General features: G+C 46.0%; 1 protein-coding gene across 1 annotated transcript in view; it reads right to left on the reverse strand.

Annotated features, from left to right (window-relative positions):
* Nucleotides 1-1,608: 1,608 nt before the first annotated feature.
* LOC135890476 (solute carrier family 2, facilitated glucose transporter member 11-like) overlaps nt 1,609-22,448 on the reverse strand; it is a 32,748-nt gene continuing 11,908 nt past the window's right edge. The window contains exons 4-12 of the mRNA XM_065417899.1: nt 21,091-21,215; nt 20,710-20,839; nt 19,961-20,109; nt 19,353-19,540; nt 18,329-18,439; nt 17,040-17,141; nt 16,343-16,418; nt 9,828-9,955; nt 1,609-1,815 (exon numbers count right to left, since the gene is read on the reverse strand). Coding sequence (XP_065273971.1) covers nt 1,609-1,815; nt 9,828-9,955; nt 16,343-16,418; nt 17,040-17,141; nt 18,329-18,439; nt 19,353-19,540; nt 19,961-20,109; nt 20,710-20,839; nt 21,091-21,215 — 1,216 coding nt within the window. The remainder of the gene's footprint in view (nt 1,816-9,827; nt 9,956-16,342; nt 16,419-17,039; nt 17,142-18,328; nt 18,440-19,352; nt 19,541-19,960; nt 20,110-20,709; nt 20,840-21,090; nt 21,216-22,448) is intronic.

Raw genomic sequence — 22,448 nt, forward strand, 5'->3', positions numbered from 1 at the left:
GCTGAAGTCCTATAATTTGCCAATGTTTTGATACTGAGATGCTTAGAACTGAACAAAGTACTCCAGGTGTTGCATTAACCCAATCCAAAGAGGGAAAATGGTTTCCTTGCTGAGCAATATGATGCTTTGGTATGTAGCCATATATCTTAGTGCAAATTTATGCTTAATAACTTAATGATGCCTGGTATCCTTAGGTTTCTTTTATCCTTACTGCTCCCACTGACTAGTGTTTCACATAATTTTTCTGGACTGAATGCCATTTGTTTCCTTCACAAATTTCTAACCTTCCTACTTGAAGGGCTGAAGAACTGAGTTCTTAACTACTCTCAAGGGACAATCACTTGTAGATTGAGTACATATACAGTCTACTGCCATTTGAAGATGTTAAATAACTTGGAAGCCGCTATCTATCCCTGTGGTAATTCATTAGACATTTCACTTCAGTTGGGTATGCTGCCATTTATATTTACCCTTTAAGTTCAAGAAATTCAGTTCATATGACAATATTCTAATCCAAGCCAATGTGAAGTAAGACTAAGATTTCATTAGAAGCTAAATCAAATACTTTACTAAAATACAAATACAACATTTAGTGTAGTCACTTCATCCACTACCTTTATAATTCTATTGGAAAAGCAATTGTTTTTGATGAGATGCTGTTTTTCATTATCCTATAGATGTTTTAATGACTTTTTCCTTTTAATATTCCACTTATTTTTCTCTAGAGATAGAGGGAACCCTGCAAATCCGTGGATATCTGCATCTGCAGACCATTTTTGTGGATCGCAGATGGCTGCAGATCCAAATTTTGTATCTGAGCAGGGCTCTAGAGACAGAAGTTACAATTACTAGATAGTAATTGTCACGCCTCTTTTCTTGTTTGAAGACTGGTACAACATTTGCTTTTTTCCCAGTCTTCTGAAAATTAATCCAAATTTTCCATGATAATTTCACTTATTTGGTAAGCACACTAAATTAATTCCCTTGATGTGGGTCATCCAGTCTGGCTGAACTGTTTACAATGATGCTTTTTAGCAAGCTTTTACCTCCTCTTTATCAATAGCTATTTTACAAGGTCTCCATTGCTTCCTAAACATCCAGTCTTGTTTTCTTTCTCAAGAAAAGAGACATAGATTCTGATACCATTGACTTCAATGAGCTTTGAATCAGGGCCATAATCAACCTGAAATCTAGTCAACCAAAATAAATACATAAAAATAATTTCAGGTACTTTACCTGCTTGAGTTCCCCCCCCCCCCCCATGGTTTTTATTTTTACAGTTCCATTTTCCTGTTTCTTGTAAAATCTTTCCTTTGTTGCAATATGAAAGACCCACAGGAATAGGGGGAACTGATTAAGTATAGTCCTTGTGCTAGTGAATCCTGGTGCAGGATTGACTGGAGTTCAAATTGAGTGACCTAAGTAACCTTGAAAATGTTTGACTATCTGGGGGAAAATAAGACTTAAGCATGAGGAATTTCATGTCTATAATTTTATGAAAATAAGAGTAAGACAGTAAAGCTAACAGTCCATGTTAGGATTATATTTCAGTCTGATTGCAACAGTGCTTCCTGTCCCTCTAATACATAAAATTTCCCATCTGAGCAGTCAGAGTTTGGTGCAGAAGGTGTGTTCCTTAGATAAATTATTTTGTGTGTTTACAGCTTGTTTCTTTCCAAAATTTAACTTATTAAATTCGCCTTTAATTTCCATGATTGACTTCCCCTTTGTCTCAGGGAGGAACAGATAGGTAAAGATTGTTGAGAACACAAGGCTCCCCAAAAATATAAGGAAGCAGAAAGGTCCGAGGCTTTCCTAAAAACAGAAATAAGAGAAGATTGTAAGAAAAATACCCTTCTGACTCTTATTCCCTTACCTCTTCAGCGCAGGTTTATATTTTAGGGATGAGGAAAATTCTTAATTCTAAAATAAAACAGAGTCCCAAATCATTAATGAAGGTGGACTTTGTTATGCATTTCTATTGGGATTTGTTAATATTCTTTTGTTAGGTATAGAATTCTTAAATATTTTGCCTTGCCTAGAGCATCTAACGTTAATCAATTCTGGGCATAGGATATGCATCCGGAACTGTGATGGTGTTAAGTTTTTGTGTTGATGACAGAAGGCTTATGGTCACATCCTTTTTGGGAATCATAACTGGAGAAGTCCAGAGACTGTTTGACCCTTTAGTTATCCCCATGTTCAGCATGCTTTTTATCTCCTTATGAATTCTCTCCTGCATTTTTCTAGTGGTCTGATATGCACTGCTGGGGGCAGGTTGTGGCTCCATAGTGGTAGTCTTATGGAGCACTTTGAGTCATACCTGGCCCACTGGAAAATACCTGCTAGTGACTCTGGGACAGGCTCATAACCTTTGCCCTTTCAGCTAGGGTTCTCTTCACACACCTCAATGCTCCCTACTGAGATGTTACTATGGCACTCAGCCATCAAGTCAATGAGAAGGGCAATCTGAGACTCCTCCTCTGAACAGCATGGCATGTTTACAATGGCTTCTCAGTTGCTACACTTTGAACTTGTTGCATGCACTGTCTGTGCAGCAGCCTTGCTGTGGGGCCCAAGTATATTGTAGGTAACATCATTAACCCTTTCCAGCACCCCCAGAGGCTCCTTCCACATGTTCTGCATTTGTAACTTTTCACAGGGAGTAATACCAGCACCAAGTCCCCCACATCAAATGAATGCTCACTACGTTTTCTGAGCAGCTTGGCTTTTTGTGAAGTTTTGTTGAACCAGTCCTATCATTGTCTTTAAATCGTCCCTAAACTTTTGCACATATTCAGCCTCTGCCTCAGAGCCACCCTTCCAGGAGCCTCCGAGATCCAGGGCACCTTCTGACTTTTCACCCATATAGGAGATCACAGGGTTCACCCCATTTGGACTCTTGGGGCACCTCCCAGTAGGTGAACAGCAGATAAAGTAACATTACATCCCAGTTCCTCTCCCTTCTTTTAAAATATATTTCTAACATAGGTTCAATGGGGCTCTAAAATCTTTCATCTAAATAATTTCTCTGGACGATATGGATCAGATTTTAATTGGTTTAGCCCACACATCTTCCATAACTCACTAAATAAGTGGGACATGATATTTGACCCACGATCTGACACGATTTCCTTCGGGAAACCTACAGTTCTAAATATAATGAACAATGTTTCAGCCTCTATATTAGAGCAACTGCATCTGGATACCTAGTGGTGAAATCTACTACTACCGATATATTTCCCCCCCCCCCCCCCTCTCTATTTTGGCTTGGAAAAGGGTCCTTTAATGTCCATGGCAACCCAGTAAAATTCTTCCTTGATTATTGGCAAGGGACCCTTGTAGTCCCCTACAGACTTTCTGCTTCTGACATAAATCACCAGTCCTGCAGTAATCCTTTACCTCATTTTGAATATTAGGACAATACAATTTTTTTCCAAACCTTTCATATGTCCTCTGTTCCCAACTGTCTTGCACAAGGACAGTTGTGGGCTAAAAATATTAACTCCACATGATGCTTTGAGGTCAAAAGCAATTGTTTGTATTTTTTGTATTCTATTTTTCCGCACCAGAGCCTTCCAGTACAGTTTAGCCTTTCTTCTGTAAAGAACCTAGCCCTGTTCTCCCTATCTGGGGCCCTACTGTAGATGGCTTCTCTGATGCTCTCTTGAGAGGTGTCAGCATTGTGCTCCACAGCAAACTCACTTTGGCTGTGGCTTGCTTAGAGAGCTGTCACCAGCCAGGAGCGACACCAGGGTTTTTGCCGCCCTAGGCGGCAGCGCTCCTCCTCTGAGCATTCGGCGGTGGGGGTCCTTCCGCTCTGCGTCTTCGGGGCACTTCGGGGGCGGGTCCCGGAGTGAGTGAAGGACCCGCCGCCGAATTTCCGCCAAAGACCCGGAGCGGAAGGACTCCCCGCCGTCGAATTTCTGCCGAGGACAGCAAAATGCCACCCCCCAAATCCTGCTGCCCCAGGCGACTGCCTAGGGTTGCCTAGTGGAAGCGCTGGCACTGTCACCAGCAGGTTCTCCCCTTTCTTTTGGGACACATTGATATTATCTGCTGATAAGGGGACTGAGATTTCTCTTCCCCTCTCAGCTCCCTTTCTCTCCTCAGAGGTTACCTCTGTGAACTCAGGGACATAGTCTCCTTTTACGGGTCACAATACTGACCGCTTTGGGCACTGATATCACATAATTCTCAACCAACACAGCTTTTTTTTTTTTTTTTTAATTAAATAAACCACCTACTTTCAAAGTACTCTTCCCATTCCAATTTGATGCAGGCCAAAGGCACTGTGGTTTTAAATTCTCCTAAAGATAGTAGTTTTACCTTCCTCCCCCGGGGAACATATTCTCCTGAATCGCATCCCCCCGACCAGGGAAATCTGAGCACCAGTGTCTTGCCACCTCTGGCATGCTTCACCATTTATGTTTGGCCATTGTTCTAAACTAGTCTACCCCTCAGGAGGTCAGACCTGACAAAGTTAACCAGAACTCCCGCTGCCACCACTGAAGTTTCTGACTCCAGCGTAGCTGCATTAACCTGAACAGATCAGGGAGTGAATTGGGATCCCCCGTACTTAGGGCATTGCCTTGTCATATGACCAAGGGACCCACATAAATAATGTTTCTTTGGGGTGGGGTCCAATAATTAGGGTTACTAAGAGGAGACTGGTACTGGGGTGGTGTGGACATAGTTCCCTCACCTCTCTCCCTATTCCCAGGGACAAACTGGGAACCCCCTTTTATGCAAGTTTTTGCCTTTCCTTTGGAATTTGTGCTCCTCGAATAGTCTCGCTTGTATGTACAAGTTACCTTTGGCAGATGTTTTCACAGATACTGGAGTTTTTCTCCCACACCATGGCTTGCCCTTCCTCAGAGCAGACCTCAAAGAACTGCTCCTGAGCAGTGGTTCTCAAACTTATTTGATTGTGCCCCACCTGCTTTGTGTCTATAGTCATTTACCACCCCACCACCCCAAGTACATATACCACCACCCAGCTCTGAAAGGAGAGCAGAGGCTGCTGGCCGGGCACTCAGCTCTGAAGGCAGCGCTGTGCCAGCAGCAACACAGAAGTAAGGGTGGCAGTATGATTTGTCAATATCGCTTTTCAAAGTAGACTTAGCACGCCATCGCCACCCTTACTTGTGCACTGCTACTGCCCCCCTGGGGCTGACAGCTGGAGCCCTGCTACCTCCAGGTGAGGGATGGGGGGGAAGGGAGGAAGTAGAGCCCGAGCCTGGGCTGCCTCCTGGTGAGGGATTGGGAAGGAGAGCCTGATCCTGGGTGACGGGGCTCTGGTTGTCAGCCCCCAGGTGGTGGGGCTCTGGCTGTCCCCTTTATCTCACCCCCCCCCACCTCCCAGGTGTGCATGGCCCTTCCACACAAGCCCCAGCTGCCTGGGGCTGACAGGCAGAGCTCTTAAAAAAACAAACGAACAACACACAGCTCATGCCTTCCTTGACACATTCCTGCACCTCCCCATAGTTTGAGAACTGCTGCCCTTGAGTGATCAGATCTACCAACTTGTCAGGGGTGTCTGCCCCTTTACTCGTTATCCATTTTCTCCACATATGCCCCTTGATGTAACTTATCAATCTTTTTAAGGTTTCTGAATGCCTCTGGAGTAGTGGGAAACCTTTTTAACAGACTCCTTGAACTGCATGCCTGTCAGGAGTGGTCTAGATAGTACTTAGTTCTGCCTTAGTGTAGGGGACTGAACTAGATGAGACATCGAGGTCCTTTTGAAATCTACATTTCTAGGATTCTATCAACATACTTCTCAGCCTCATTAACCTCCATATCATTAAATACCTGTAAAGTTTTACCAGTCAATTTGGGGAGTAAGACAGTCATTCTTTGTTCATTTGGGATTCTGTGTATCATGCATATTCTTTTGAAGGGGATTAAATATTCCTCAGTGCAAACAGTCTCTCTGTAACTCAGGCATAGCTTGTTGTAGCTCTGTGAACCCTGGTGAGAATTCCCCATGGGATGAGGGACCATTTTTTTTGTAAATTCAATATGATCAGGGCATGTAGCCTCTCTGTCTTCCCCCTTTCAGGCCTAAGGGCTTCTGCTTCTTAGGCTTCGTGCTTTATGTCTTCTAGCACCAGCGCTCTTTGATGGGGTATTATTTGCTCTTTGACTCTATCTGCAATTTCACACCTCTAGTGCTCTCATTTCTTTTCCGCTTAATCATCTCTTGGCGAACTCCAGTTTCATGGCTGTTTCACTGAGAGCTGCATCAGGATTGTTTTCAAAGCCTGCACCCCCTTTGGTCCTTTTGGTCAATCAGTCTGATCACTTTTCTGTTCATCCGCTTACTCATTTTATATTTTCTTTTGTTCTGTTTCCCCTTACCCAAAATAACAAACCGTAACCTTTCTTTACCTGTTTCCCAATCTTCAGTTGTGAATCTCTCAGCAACTATTATTTATTTGGTAAATAAATGCCTGGAGCACAATCCTTAGCTAATCAGCAAACTGGGTGTAATATCCTGCCAACTGTGAGGCTTCCCAAAGTTGTGAGACACCTCATCCCACCTGCTCTTGTCATGAGAGAGTCTTATCTGGGCCTGCTGTGGATCAGCTCCCTGAAACCACCAACCTCTGGCAGCACAAGCACTGCCTTCCACGTCTCCATAAGCCTCGCTGTCTCTGTATGAGTTAGCGATAGACACACTCCAACTCCCAAATCCTCCTAGCATCCCTCTGGAGTACTTGGCCCCTGTCCCACTGAACATTCTCAGATCCAAAAGAGTAGTACACCCCAGCTTGCAAGACTCAACTCAAGAGCCATACTGTACTTAACACACAGCTAAGATATTTATAGTGAAAACAAGAATTTTTTTATCAAAGAACGGAGTCAAGTGATGGAGAGTGAGAATATTAGAAACAAACGGTTACATATAAAACAAAATCATAACACAATTTCTAGAGTCTAAGCTTAACTAACAAGGCATTCCGCTATCTCCTACAAGATCGCTTACTGTAACAAGGCCTTCGCTTGCCCTCACAACAAATCAGCCAGAGACCTCTTCTGAGTGCAATCACCAGTGCTTCTTATTTTCAGTGCCAGCTCCCACCACCTTCTATTTACAGTCTGCTCCAAACCAGCAACCTGGGGGATAGCTAGCTTCTCCAGCCAACAGGGATGCACAGCCTTTGCTCCTCCCTCCCCTTTCCCTTCCCCACTGCCAGACTTATATAGCCCCCAGCTAGTAAGGCCCACAGGTGCTTCTCTTCTAGCAATTAGGTGTGGCATACTCAGCCAGCCCCAATTAATGCTTCTTAATTGGAGCTGGGCTAACAGGGGCCTGGCTCAGGGCCTCCTGGCCAGCACCCTGTTACATGCCTCCCCCTTAAGAACCGCAAGGTCCGGCCGACCTCAGCCCCTCTGCCCAGGGGCCTCCTCCAGGGAAGTTCCCCGCTCTTGGCCAGGCGATCCCCGGCATCCTCTCCTGGGGTTTTCTCCATCCCCCTCCTGCAAAACGTACACTGCTCGGGGCGTGGCTGCCCCCATAGTTCCGCCTCTGCCCACAGGTCGTCACACCAGTCGCACCCCTGCAGGCATCCCATCCCCTGTTCCCCCTTTACTTTTGGTAGGGGGTCAGGATCCATCCCACCATCCTGTGGGGCCCTCTGTGCCTCAGTTTCCCCCACACCACCCAGCGGGTTCTGGGTCCCCTCCCCAGGGAGCGGTGTTGTGGGGTGCTCCAATTGCCCCCTCTCCCCTTCCAAGCAGCTCAGGCTGACCAGCTCCCCCATACACCCTTCCTTCCTGCGGGTCTGCTTGCCCTGGGCTTTGTTGTCTAGGGTTCTCTTCTTTGTTATTTCTGGGACTTCGCTTGTCTTCCCTACTTGGAAGCCTCGGTTTAGGGATATCTGCCCCCTCCTTCGGGGCACCCCTCCGCTTCTTTCTAGGTAGTGGGCCCCAGTCCCTACCTAACACCACCGGGTATGGTAGCCCCTCTAGCACCCCAACCCGCTTCCATTTGAAGTGGCCCCTCACTTCAAGAGGCACCTTGGCCACCGGGCAGGACCTCTTGTCCCCATGGATACACTTGAGGGCCATCCTTGCTCCTGCGATCAGCCAGTGCGGCTTTACCAGCCCCCTCTGTACAAGTGAACAGGCTGACGCAGTATCTATCAGGCCTGTTTGGGGGTTCCTCCCAATCCTCACTGGGATGATGGACAGTTTCTGCCCCCCTTTTTGGCCCCCAACTTGAGTCCAGCCACAAAACTCAGCCCACCCACAGTCCATATCAGGGCAGTCACGTTTTGTGTCCCCAGGTCTCTCTCACTGCCAGCAAACAAGCTTGGCGGGCCTCTCGGGTGCTCTTCGGGGCTCCCCCTTTCTCTCCAGGCCTTTCCTGGAAAAAGGTTCTGCCAGTTTCTTCCTCACCTCCTTGTCTTTCCGGGGTCGGTCCTCCCTCCGGGGACCCTCTCCCTCGATATATTCCTCAGTCAACCTGACCGCTGCCTCAACGGTGACCGGCTGGTGACGCCTTACCCAGACGTCTATATTCTCAGGGAGGCTCTGCAGCAATTGTCCTAGGACTAATGTGTCCATCATTTCACTTTCATCCACCGAGCTCATTTTACAGAGTCCCCAGCCTAGCAGTCGGGTGCCCTCCCCTGCCGCAGGACTCACCACGCATTGCAGAAGCTGTTGCACGTCGGTCTGTTCCCATATGAACTCTCACAGACTCTGCTGTTGCTCCGCTTGCCAGGTCAGTAAAGCCTGTCTCTCAGCCTGGTGGGACTGCTGAAAACTTTGCAGGGCCTGCTGCATCTGCGCCTGCTGTTTGACCAGCCATTGCAGGGTCTCCTCCATATCCAGGTCGACAACCATGTTCGCTGGCTCTTGGATCCTGGACAAGCCCCAATGTGTAACGAGGCCTTCGCTTGCCCTCGCAACAAATCAGCCAGAGACCTCTTCTGAGTGCAATCACCAGTGCTTCTTATTTTCAGTGCCAGCTCCCACCACCTTCTATTTACAGTCTGCTCCAAACCAGCAACCTGGGGGATAGCTAGCTTCTCCAGCCAACCGGGGTGCACAGCCTTTGGCTCCTCCCTCCCCTTTCTCTTCTCCCCTGCCAGTCTTATATAGTCCCCTGGCTAATGAGGCCCACAGGTGCTTCTCTTCTAGCAATTAGGTGTGGCATACTCAGCCAGCCCCAATTAATGCTTCTTAATTGGAGCTGGGCTAACAGGGGCCTGGCTCAGGACCTCCTGGCCAGCACCCTGTTACACTTACCTCTGGAATTTTCCCCAGCATTTTCAATCCGTTTGGCTGGGATCACATCTCATAAGATCAAGCCCAGTGGCAGTTTCTCCTTAGAGATTTCAGGAATGAGGGTGTACCTCCTTGCCTATACCCCCAAAAGTTCGCTGTCCTTACTTCTGAACAGGCCTCTCCCCTGCTGGTTTATTTCTTCTTGTAACTCTCCTCCTTGTGGATTTAACGATCCTTCTTAGTATTTGGCTCAGACTGTGGGTCACAGAGGTTCACATTGATTTACAGAGTACCTAATTTACATGTAAACCAACAGCTAGATAAACATTTCTTGCCTAAAAAAACCTGATTTTCACCTTTCTAGTGACCAGTCCCTAGTCACAGATCTTAAGAACATAATTTTCAGTATATATACATAGAACTCCTTATACAGATGTTACATATACATTTTGGTATGATTATGATGACCAGTGTGCCACTGGCTTTAATTAGAGTCCTTACACTGCATTCTTTTGTACTATACCTATGTACTCCTGTGCCCTCAGCCAGATGGCATCCCGAAGAGGTTGGGTCACAGAATCACTTACCACAATGTAGGGAAAAATCATTCCAATGACAAAGAGCCACATCCAGCTGATGCATCCATTAATCAGAAAGGCTGATGGTCTGAATGACTGGCTGAAGATTTCAGTCATTATGGATACGGTGGCTCCAGCTGGAGAAAAGTTGTTTCTTTAGTAATTAATTCACTTGCCTATGCAAAGAACCTCACACTGACAAGGCCTAGTAGATCACTGGGACAGACTTACTATTATTTTCTATGTGGTTAGTGTCCTCTACTACAACAAAAGAACTTGATTCCCAGCCCCAGAACCCTGGCAGTGGCACTGCTGCAGACAGTGTGCAAAAACTCAGGGAAGGGTTGGGTTGCCTTGTAGGGAGGTGTGGGCTAGTGCATAGAAGACTAGACTAGGACTTGGGACTCACGGTATGTGGACTCTGCAATCAGGAGTGACTGCAGCATGAGTAGACGTACCCAAGCCAGCGTTCATCTAGCTAGGTTGAATGACAATAGCAGTGTTGCTGTGGCAGCACAGGTGGTAGCATGAGCTAGCCACTCAAGTACATACCCAGGATCCCAGGCAGACTTGTACAGTCCATGCTGCTGCCATGGCTTCACACCACTTCCCCCCCCCTCCCAAGTAGATCAAAGCTAGCTTGGGTATATCTACACACTCTTCAGTCATACCTTTTGACTGCAGTGCAGACGTACCCTCTGCCACTGACTTGCTGGGTGAACTCAAAGTCAGTTTGCTTCCCTGTGCCTCAGTTTTTTTTATCTGTAAAATGGGGATAAATTATATTCACCTCCTTTGTATAGTTCTTTGAGATTTATGGATGACAAGTACTATATAACAGCTATGTATTTATTATGATACCTTGCTGTCCTGAATTTTGAAACTGTACTGATGGACTCTGACAGGGTCCCTGCCTTAACTCAGCTAAATAGATGGAAATTGTGATGTAAAGTCTTGATCTTGTTAATTTCAAATTGAAATGAATAATGGGATATTTAATCTGTGAGATGTAGATAGCATCCCATTCTGCTGTGAGGAATGAGGGAGGAAAAAAAACAGATTTTCAAACTTTGTATACATTAGCCTCTGAGGCCTGGCCTACACTACGAGTTTAGGTCGAATTTAGCAGCATTAAATCGAATTAAGCCTGGACACGTCCACACGATGAAGCCCTTTTTTTCGATTTAAAGGGCCCTTTAAACCGGTTTCTTTACTCCACCTCCGATGAGGGGATTAGCGCTAAAATCGGCCTTTGCGGGTCAGATTTGGGGTAGTGTGGACGGAATTCGACGTTATTGGCCTCCGGGAGCTATCCCACAGTGCTTCATTGTGACCGATCTGGACAGCACTCTCAACTCAGATGCACTGACCAGGTAGACAGGAAAAGCCCCGCGAACTTTTGAATTTCATTTCCTGTTTGCCCAGCGTGGCGAGCACAGGTGACCACGCAGAGCTCATCAGCACAGGTAACCATGATGTCCCAGGATCGCAAAAGAGCTCCAGCATGGACCGAACAGGAGGTACGGGATCTGCTCGCCATATGGGGAGATTAATCAGTGCTAGCTGAACTCTGTAGCAGTAAATGAAATGGCAAAATATTAGAAAAAGTCTCAAAGGCCATGAAGGACCGAGGCCATAACAGGGACGCACAGCAGTGCCGCGTGAAAATTAAGGAGCTAAGGCAAGCCTACCACAAAGCCAGAGAGGCAAACGGAAGGTCCGGGGCAGAGCCGCAAACATGCCGCTTCTATGCGGAGCTGCATGCCATGCTAGGGGGTGCAGCCACCACTACCCCAACTGTGTGCTTTGACTCCATCAATGGAGAATCACGCAACAGGGAAGCGGGTTCGAGGTACGAGGAAGATAGCTCACAGCAAGGAAGCGGAGAAACCGGTTTCCCCAACAGCCAGGATATGTTTATCACCCTGGACCTGGAACCAGTAACCCCCGAACTCACCCAAGGCGTGCTCCCAGACCCTGAGGGCACACAAGGGACCTCTGGTGAGTGTACCTTTTGTAAATATTACACATGGTTTAAAAGCAAGCGTGTTTAATGATTAATGATTAATTTGCCCTGGCAATCGCAGCCAGTACAGCTACTGGAAAAGTCTGTTAACGTGTATGGGGATGGAGCGGAAATTCTCCAGGGACATCTCCAGAAAGCTCTCCTTCATGTACTCCAAAAGCCTTTGCAAAAGGTTTCTGGGGAGGGCTGCCTTATCCCGTCCGCCATGGTAGGACACTTTACCACGCCAGGCCAGTAGCACGTAGTCTGGAATCATTGCATAACAAAGCATGGCAGCGTATGGTCCCAGTGTTTGCTGGCATGCAGACAACATCCATTCCTTATCTCTCTTTGTTATCCTCAGGAGAGTGATATCATTCACGGTCACCTGGTTGAAATGGGGTGATTTTATTAAGGGGACATTCAGAGGTGCCCGTTCCTGCTCGGCTGAACAGAAATGTTCCCCGCTGTTAGCCACGCGGTAGGGGGGAGGGGTGAAGTGATCATCCCAGAGAATTGGGTGTGTGTGTGGGGGGTAGTTGGGTTTGTGCTGCATATTAACCCGGAAACCGCAGCCCCTCCTTTTACATTGCAAACCCATTTTAAATGGCCAACCCAATGGGTGCTTGGTATGGGAAATGAGGGCGCTACTGTTTGAAACCATTCCCACATGTTAAGAAGGTTAAAAAAGCCAAAAGACTGTGGCTTACCATGGCTGCCTGCAAGCCGAAATCTGTTGCCTGGCACAGATTAATTTGGTGTGAGAGTGATCTCTCACACCAAACCGGCAGGCCCTCAATATAAGAGGAAAAATGCGACCTTGTAACGAAAGCACATGTGCTGTGTAATGTGAACAGCAAAATTTAACGTGAAAGAGTGTACCCATTGTTCTCTAAAATGTCTTTTTTTTAACCACCTCTCCCTTCTCCACCACCAGCTGCAAATGTTTCTCTTTCACAGAGGCTAGTGAAGATTAGAAGGAGAAAATGGCGGACTCGGGATGATATGTTCTCGGAGCTCCAGATGTCCTCCCACGCTGACAGAGCACAGCAGAATGCGTGGAGGCAGTCAATGTCAGAGTGCAAAAAAGCACAATATGAACGAGAGGAGAGGTGGCGGGCTGAATCGCGGGCTGAAGAGAGAAAGTGGCGGGCTGAAGAGGATAGGTGGCATCAGCTTGCTGACAGAAGGCAAGAGTTGATGCTCCGGCTGTTGGAGCATCAAACTGATATGCTCCAGCGTATGGTTGAGCTGCAGGAAAGGCAGCAGGAACAGAGACCGCCGCTACAGCCCCTGTGTAACCAACAGCCCTCCTCCCCAAGTTCCATAGCCTCCTCACCCAGAAGCCCAAGAACGCGCTGGGGGGGGGCCTCCGGCCACCCAGTCACTCCACCCCAGATGATTGCCCGAGCATCAGAAGGCTGGCCTTCAATAAGAGTTAAAGTTTTAAACTGCAGTGTGGCCTTTTCCTTCCCTCCTCCCCCACCCCTCCCGGGCTACCTTGGCAGTTATCCCCCTAGTTGTGTGATGAATTAATAAAGAATGCATGAATGTGAAGTAACAATGACTTTATTGCCTCTGCAAGCGGTGCTCGAAGGGGGGAGGGGAGGGTGGTTAGTTTACAGGGAAGTAGAGTGAACCGGGTGGGGGCGGGGCGGAGGGTTCATCAAGGAGAAACAAACAGAAGTTTCACACCGTAGCCTGGCCAGTCACAAAACTGGTTTTCAAAGCTTCTCTGATGCGCACCGCGCCCTGCTGTACTCTTCTAACCGCCCTGGTGTCTGGCTGGGCGTAATCAGCGGCCAGGCGATTTGCCTCAACCTCCCACCCCGCCATAAATGTCTCCCCCTTACTCTCACAGATATTGTGGAGCGCACAGCAAGCAGCAATAACAATTGGAATATTGGCTTCGCTGAGGTCTATCCGAGTCAGTAAACTGCGCCAGCGTGCTTTTAAACGTCCAAATGCACATTCCACCACCATTCGGCACTTGCTCAGCCTATAGTTGAACAGGTCCTGACTACTGTCCAGGCTGCCTGTGTACGGCTTCATGAGCCATGGCATTAAGGGTAGGCTGGGTCCCCAAGGATAATTATAGGCATTTCAACATCCCTAACGGTTATTTTCTGGTCCGGGAAGAAAGTCCCTTCCTCCAGCTTTTGAAACAGACCAGAGTTCCTGAAGACGCGAGCATCATGTACCTTTCCCGGCCATCCCACGTTGATGTTAGTGAAACGTCCCTTGTGATCCACCAGGGCTTGCAGCAGCATTGAAAAGTACCCCTTGCGGTTTATGTACTCGGTGGCTTAGTGCTCCGGTGACAAGATAGGGATATGGGTTCCGTCTATCGCCCCACCACAATTTGGGAATCCCATTGCAGCAAAGCCATCCACTATGATCTGCATGTTTCCCAGAGTCACTACCCTTGATAGCAGCAGGTCTTTGATTGCGTTGGCTACTTGGATCACAGCAGCCCCCACAGTAGATTTGCCCACTCCAAATTGATTCCCGACTGACCGGTAGCTGTCTGGCGTTGCAAGCTTCCACAGGGCTATCGCCACTCGCTTCTCAACTGTGAGGGCTGCTCTCATCCTGGTATTCTGGCTCTTCAGCGCAGGGGAAAGCAAGTCACAAAGTTCCATGAAAGTGCCCTTACGCATGCGAAAGTTTCGCAGCCACTGGGAATCGTCCCACACCTGCAACACGATGCGGTCCCACCAGTCTGTGCTTGTTTCCCGGGCCCAGAATCGGCGTTCCACGCCATGAACCTGCCCCAGTAACACCATGATTTGCACATTTCTGGGGCCTGTACTTTGTGAGAGGTCTATGTCCATGTCAATTTCCTCATCACTCTCGTCGCCTCGCTGCAATCGACTCCTCGCCTGGTTTTGCTTTGGCATGTTCTGGATCTGCATATACTCCAGGACAATGCGCGTGGTGTTCATAGTGCTCATAATTGCCGCGGTGATCTGAGCGGGCTCCATGATCCCAGTGCTATGGCGTCTGGGCTGAAAAAAGGCACGAAACTATTGTCTGACGGAGGGAGGGAGGGGCGAGTGACGACATGGCTTACAGGTACAGGGAATTAAAATCAACAAAGGTGGCTGTGCATCAGGGAGAAACACAAACAACTGTCACACAGAATGGCCCCCCCCAAATATTGAACTCAAAACCCTGGGTTTAGCAGGCGGTTGATTTCACGGAGGGAGGGGGAAGCAAATGAATACAGAACAAAACTGGTCCATCTATTTTTTACATCTTAAGCTGGCAGCAGATGGTGCAGCATGACTGATAGCCATCGGCATCTTCTGGGTGCTTGGCAGAAGATGCTGTACTATGACTGCTAGCCATCATCGTCAAGACGGTTCAATAGGACTGCCGGCAGGACTGAGTCTCCAGGAGACAAAACATGTCTGCCCAGGTGCCTCTGATTGAACTCACTGAGGAATACGACGATGGATACCAGTCGTAATACACCATCTACTGCCAAAAGGCAATTAGCTGCTGCTGTGTAGCAATGCAGTACCACGTCTGCCGGCACCCAGATGACATATGGTGATGGTGAGCTGAGCTGAGCGGGCTCCATGCTTGCCATGGTGCGTGGTCTGCACAGGTAACCCAGGTAAAAAGGCGCGAATCGATTGTCTGCCATTGCTCTGATGGAGGGGGAGGGGCCTGATGGCATGTACCCAGAACCCCCCGCGACACTGTTTTTTGCATCATCAGGCATTGGGATCTCAACCCAGAATTCCAATAGGCGGCGGAAACTGCGGGAACTGTGGGATAGCTACCCACAGTGCAATGCTCCGGAAGTCGACGCTAGCCTCGGTACTGTGGACGCGGTCCACCGACTTAATGCACTTCGAGCATTTTATGTGGGGGGACACACAATCGACTGTATAAAACCGATTTCTATAAAACCGGCTTCTATAAATTCGACCTAATTTCGTAGTGTAGACATACCCTTAATCTGCTAGATTGTAGTGCACAGTTTGGCATATTTTCTCTGATTTTTATGTGGTTTTATATTTTATTGGTATGCACCATCAGTGCAATAAATTGTTAATCCACATCCCTCATCTGTTTTGCGGCCTCTTCCATCGATGCTCCTCCATGGGCAGAAAGTGCATCAGTTCAATATTTTAACAAAGGAGGTGATCGCTAAATATGTACATATCAATGTTCTGTTGGGGGAATTGTGTTAGTAGCAGAGTACTTTGGGGTTCTTCCTCTGGGATTTGGGTCTCAAATTTTCTGGGAGAGGAGGATACTACGTTCTGAGTTAAGAGCCAGTAAAAGATCGGCAGTAAAACTTGACGTGCTCATGTGCTCTTTCCACGTTTCCCATTTATGGACACGTCTCCTTCTGTTAATGTATTCAGATAGCTAAACCCGCTTCCCTTGCTGCTCTCTAGAGATGTCACAGTGGTGTTCCATTCTTTACCCACCACTTCTGATGCACTTGAGTGGTATGGTGCAAAGTTTCCCCCTCACCATCATCTAAAGTGGATGTACTCACATGGTCCAATTCCATAGCAGATAACGAACAAGAAGATCAGAGTGACGCTGAAGTAATGCATCCAGAAGAATTGATGCTAGAGCGAGAAAGCAAAGTGAGAGCAGACTCTTTAATAATATGGTAGAATAGAATGCTCCCTGCCAGGGCCAGATTTACACCTTACGCGCCCCTAGGCACAGCATCTTCAGCACCCCCGTCTCTGCCACGCACGGGACTCCCAGCCCGAGCCAGGGCGCAGCCCACCCGCTCAAGGTGAGGTGCAAGCGGGGGACTGTACCTCTCCCCATGGCGAGCAGTCCCTAGGTGTCTTCTGTCCCTCCCGCAACCCAGTGTGGTAGCCGTGCTCCGGCTCTGCCTGTGCAAGTGAATGGGGCACCGGCCACGCCCTCCCTCTCCTTCCCCAGCACGGGGCGGAGGCAGAGGGGTGGCTGAGATTGGAAAGGGGCTGGGAGGCTCCCAGCACCTTCAGCAGCCGCCCCACCCGGTCGTGGCTCACAGTGCCCCACTTTTAACGTTTACGTGCCCCTAAGCACGTGCCTACGATGCCTAACTGGAAATCCGGCCCCGCTTCCTGCTTTCCACCATGGTGAATGAAATTCACTTTGGTGGTTATTCTGTTGTGAAAAATCTTGCCTAGGAGGAAAGATCAGAAATGGGGGTTGATGCTGGAAAAGTACCGATTAGGAAATCTCCTTACCTGCAGGGAGAGAGTCATCGTGAGGAGTGCTAACACGAAAATCATTAGTACATATCCTCCGCACAACAGCATCCTCCTGCCAAATCGCTCAATAAGGGAGCTCTGGAAAACACAACATCACAAATATGGTTAATTCCAACTCCAAATGAACTGATTACTTCTCATTCTCCTAACATTCTTCTCAGAAGTCTTATTCAGTTAATACAAACAGATGAGACTCTCTAAACATCAGATGAATTTTATTGACATTTCAGTTTATCACTTGTACTGGGGACTGTACCTTTAGACCAGAAAGATTAATTTATACAGTATGGTTGGACTGATTCTGCTTTACTTCAGCATCTCCTATTGACTTATTCAGAAATATTTTTCTACTTGAGTATTTCTTCCTTAAAACCATGGCCAAGAGGTATATTTTACTTTAATCGCTGTACATCAGTCTTGATCCCTGGATATCTAGAGATAATCCATTTTTAGGCAAGAATGCAGAGTGTGTGGACATGAGCTATATATATCTGCCCTACTTACAGGAATAATTATTGTATCGTGTCATGAGAAAAGGTCATAAGTCAACACATAGGATTGAACTACCTGAGGCTTACCCCAGAAATGAAGGCAGAAAATAGGTGTTCTTGAAGGGCTTATACGTCCCAGAGCCTCCACTGCAATTCCTTAAAAATTGAGGGGATAAAATAGTTCATGGACTTTAGTCTCCTTCATTGTGGGAGCTGGTAACTTTTTCTGTCTCTGAATAGGGAAAGTGTACAGCCAATTGACAGCCATTCCCTGCAGGTGATAACATCTTTTTACCCAGAATGACAGTGATCGGACATGCACCAGCTTCTTGGCAAATGACATAAATTTCTTTGTTACGTGCAGATCTGTGTCAAACTGCACAATTTTGTATCAATCCAAAATTTCACATGGCTTCACGTAATCCACTATTTTGCCCTTTACAGGCCATTGAACCTGTGCCCTTTTCTCTTCCTATCTATTCACAAAGCAGTTATCTGTACAAAATCACGATTGGTTAAAGCATGATGTGAAACTTACTTCACAGAGTAAAAATGAGGACAAAGACATTCAGCAAGACAAAGTTAATTGGGGAGAAGGGCTGCCTTTCACAGCTTCATGGGGCTTAGAAGTAGGAGGAAATTTCTTGGTTAGTTTACACAAAGGAGTGATTCTCTCCCCCCTAGCTCCCCTCTGCCAAAGCCACACATTAAAAAAAATTGCTCTCTCTAAACACTTTCCTTTCTTCCTACAAACTCCGGTTTGGTGAGACTTACACACACTATAGATGATAGGCATTCACACATCCCAATTCCTAGTGATATGTAGGGGATGAGATCTTCTTCAAACTTGGCTGTACGGAACACTTCAAAAGAGTAGAAATAGATCTGAAAAAGGCAGAGAGAAAATAGTGTGAACAATCATCTTGGAGGCATGCTGTGAAACTCCTCAGATGTGAGGCAGAAATCAGACAAAAATTTATTCTAATATAAAGCAAATTTACTAATGGGTGGGCTGTCTGCATCCACAGAGGCAGTTCACTGATAAAGCATTTTGGTGCCATCTAGTTCTCACTGTACGTGTGATACCATGTCACAAGCTCCTTGTACAAGTGAAGTTCTGTCTGCTCTATCCATTCCTATCTCTACAACCACAGCTTTCTAGCTTCGCACACTGATAATTCAAAATTATGCACATCATGTCTCTCTTGCTGCTTTTGGAGGATTACATATTCTTAGATCTTCATGTACCTGAATGAAAAGCTTCATCCTTGTCTCAGTTTTCAGATTCTAGCCTTCAGTACCTCTGACCTCCCCAGCAGACTCCAACCTGTGGACTCTAGGGGGATGGGTCAGCAGAGTTTTGACATAGAATGTGATGCAACAATGGTGTGTCTTTGTCCATCATCTTTATTGGTGGAGACTGACCCTAGAATTGGGCATTGAATACCTCCCCCCAATACTGCTGCTTGTTAGCAATTCTGGGGAGGATCCCTCACATCTGAGTGAGTGGCCTATGCTGGCTCTTTAGTGGAGCTGGTAAACTTGCTAATGCATTCAGGATTCCATACTAGAAAAGTCAGAGCAGAATTGTAATGGCAACAACCAGGGACCCCCATTGAGCAGGAAGAAGAGGACCAAGATTCTCAGATTTTAAGGCCAGAAGGGACTATTATGATCATCTAGTCTGACTTCCTGCATAACATGTGTCATAGAATATAATAGTGTAACAAATAACTAGGCTTTTTTTTAATGCTACCTAACAATGACTCTGAGTTTTTACACAGGGAAAACACTCAACTGCATTGACACCACTAAGCTGCAAGGTGGTCATGATGGTGACCAAAATGTACAATTGCCAGCGCAAGGATCGTTCTTTAAATAGTTCCAGGACACGCAAGGTTTTGGTGCTTTTCATTGCAGCCTTTTCCTGCAATATGTCATTAATCTCTGCTTGATGATCTCCTTCACCCCAGAGCTGCTTAATGGCTGTGCAGGAGGAAAAACGAAATAGATTAATCTATCAGCTCATCTCCATCACTGTGTATTAACAAATCCTTTTATTCTGTCTGAATCACAGAGATTTAATTAGTCTCCTGTCCTTAGCTGATTTCACCACATCATGATTTGGTGTATGCTGTCGGGGCAATGTGTGGAAGTCTACTCTTGTGCTTGTTCTATAGATAGCTAGAAGAATTTTGTCTTCGGGGCTGTCAGTATGTCATCTCACACTAATATTGAGTTGACTTAAATGTAACAATTTAAAATTTTTTATTTAATAAAAATGAACATTAAGAGCACAGTTTTATTCAGGTAGTGGGAGACTTGGGTTCTACTCTCCTTGCTTACAATGGCTAACACTCAAACAAATTAGATGATTTACTGAAATGAGCGGAGTAAGTACTTTACCTTTCATGAAGGCATCCTCATTACCCTTCTGTATCAGAAGGTAGGATGGGGAATCAGGGAAGAATGGGAGCATAATCAGTTGAATCAGTGCCGTGAGTCCAGTAGAAGCCAGCAACAATGGCCACAACAATTCATTTCCTAAGAGCTCTCTGGAGAGTACATGTAAAAGTGCAGTCATGGTCAAACCATTACATTAACATTCAATAACTTTTTCTGACTGATAAGTAGAGAGACAGCAAATGGGCCAAATTCCAGTGGTGAGTGCATTGCAGCAGGGTAACTGAGTCAACAGTCTGGAAAATTTTGTGAAATTCAGCAGCACTTTGGAAAACTTTCTAATGATCATCATTAGGTCCCACAATGAACTTTAGGAAGTTTGAGATTGTGATGCTAATTTTGAACGGAATAACTTTCTAATATGCTGTGCATCTCAAATGTGATCCCATGTGCTAGATCTCAACAAGATATTTCAAATAAACCTCAGGAAGTTTTAAGGTAAGCCAATTGGTAGCAAGGCTATAGAGGGAAAAAATGTCAGATTATGGTTAATTACTTGTATTTTTCTGTGTACAATGTCTTAAACATGGAAATCTCAGATTTGGTCAAATACTGTCTACTAGCTTAAGATAAAACATTTAATTGTGAAAATGAGAGGAGTTATTGGGGATTTTAGAGGATGGGTTTTTTTTTAAAGACTTAAGACCAGCTTCTGCTGCTGCATAGAAAGGTGGTAGATGATTTTGTTTTACCTTAGTCCAAAAATCTGCCCTGAGACTTTTCCTAGTGTCAGAAAAACAGACAGAGTGGCGTTTGAAAATCCACGCAGCTTCTTGGGTGAAATCTCTGCTATGTACTGAGGATGTATAGTGAGAGAGAAACCTTGGACAGGAAAGAAGAGAGATGGCCATTAAATTGAGGAAAATATTAACTGTCTCATCCTATGCTCTTCCCACTATTCATTTCCACTCCATGCACCTTTGATCAGCTGTTATGTTTCAGTGTATTTTGTGACATGCCAAGTATACTTGGTGGGTAATATAAAATAATTCTAAAAGAATAATAATAATAATGAAAGGAGACTGTACTGGGACAGCAAGGAGACTCCCTTTTGATGTATACAGAGGTCATACCTGCACCAATGCCATAGAGGAAGCGCCCAATCAGAATCATCTCAAAGGACTTGGCCATCTTGCAGAAGGCCATGAAAAGTGCAGCTACTAGCATGATCAGGTTAGTGACAATCTGACACTTCTTTCTGTAAAAACAGAGAGAGAATGGTATGAAGTGAGCATCTCCTGTACTGTTTTTGATTAATGTATTTGCTGTTACTTATCCAACATACAAGCACGTAACTTCTTAAATATGTTAACTGTAAGTATGGTACAGCAATTACTTTGTGGCATGGTTTAAATCAGTGATTCTCAAACTTTTTTGTACTGGTGACCCCTTTCACATAGCCAGCCTCCAAGTGCGACTCCCCCTTATAAATTAAAAACACTTTTTAATATATTTAACACCATTATAAATGCTGGAGGCAAAGCGGGGTTTAGGGTGGAGGCTGACAGCTCGCGACCCCCCACATAATAACCTCACGACCTCCTGAGGGGTCCTGACCCCCAGTTTGAGAACCTCTGGTTTAAATGGATACCAAAACTGGATATTTCCAGGAGAAATTAAATGATTCTTCACTTTCAGAATTCAAGAACTTTTACTTTATAAATGTACCTTGGCAGCATGTGCATTTATAAATGCTTAGCATATGTCAGTATTTCTGTAGTATTTCTGTAGGATGGGAGTTCATGTGTAGTCGTACTTGAACAACAGGTTGATCAAGGACAATATGTTGAAGGGTACAAGCATTGGGGTTGCCATTGGTGTATTGAAGTCACTAGAATTTATGGTGCAATATCCAAAATACCAGCTTGTTATACAGAAATAATTTGACTCTATGGGAACCAACTGTAGACATGACTTGTGGATCTGGCAGAAAGGATATACCAAAGAGAGGCTTCAGTAAAGACTGTTGTAAATTTTAGGCCTGATGACTGCAGTAGTAAGTGGGGAATCAGGGAATCAGTGGCATGTCACCTCAGTGCACCCTGATGTCTCAGACTTGAATCACGTAGACTTTTGCATCTGGGTAACTAGTGGTTTCTGAAACACACTGGCTAGATTACTGTCCAGAGACGTTCAGCATTCTTGGAAAGGTCTCGCAGATTCATCTGATTCAGATTATAACTCTGGATGCACTTGTGAAAAGGAGCCTGTGTGGAGTTGCTTTTCACTCAAAGTTGTTGGTATCTCCAAGGCCAGTTGCTACACATAACTGCTCTTGAGATGAATGTGATCTTGTATCCATTAGGAGCATACAGAGACCTTGTACCTAAAAGGTGGTTCTAATTCAGGCAGCTAGGCTACCAAGATTTACATAAGTAAGTGGAGAGGAGCAGGATCTTGCTTCTAGTGTCAAGAGGCCTTCAAGTGTGGG

This window comes from Emys orbicularis, chromosome 16 (genome assembly GCF_028017835.1).
Source record: "Emys orbicularis isolate rEmyOrb1 chromosome 16, rEmyOrb1.hap1, whole genome shotgun sequence".
In the NCBI taxonomy this organism is placed as follows: domain Eukaryota; kingdom Metazoa; phylum Chordata; order Testudines; family Emydidae; genus Emys; species Emys orbicularis.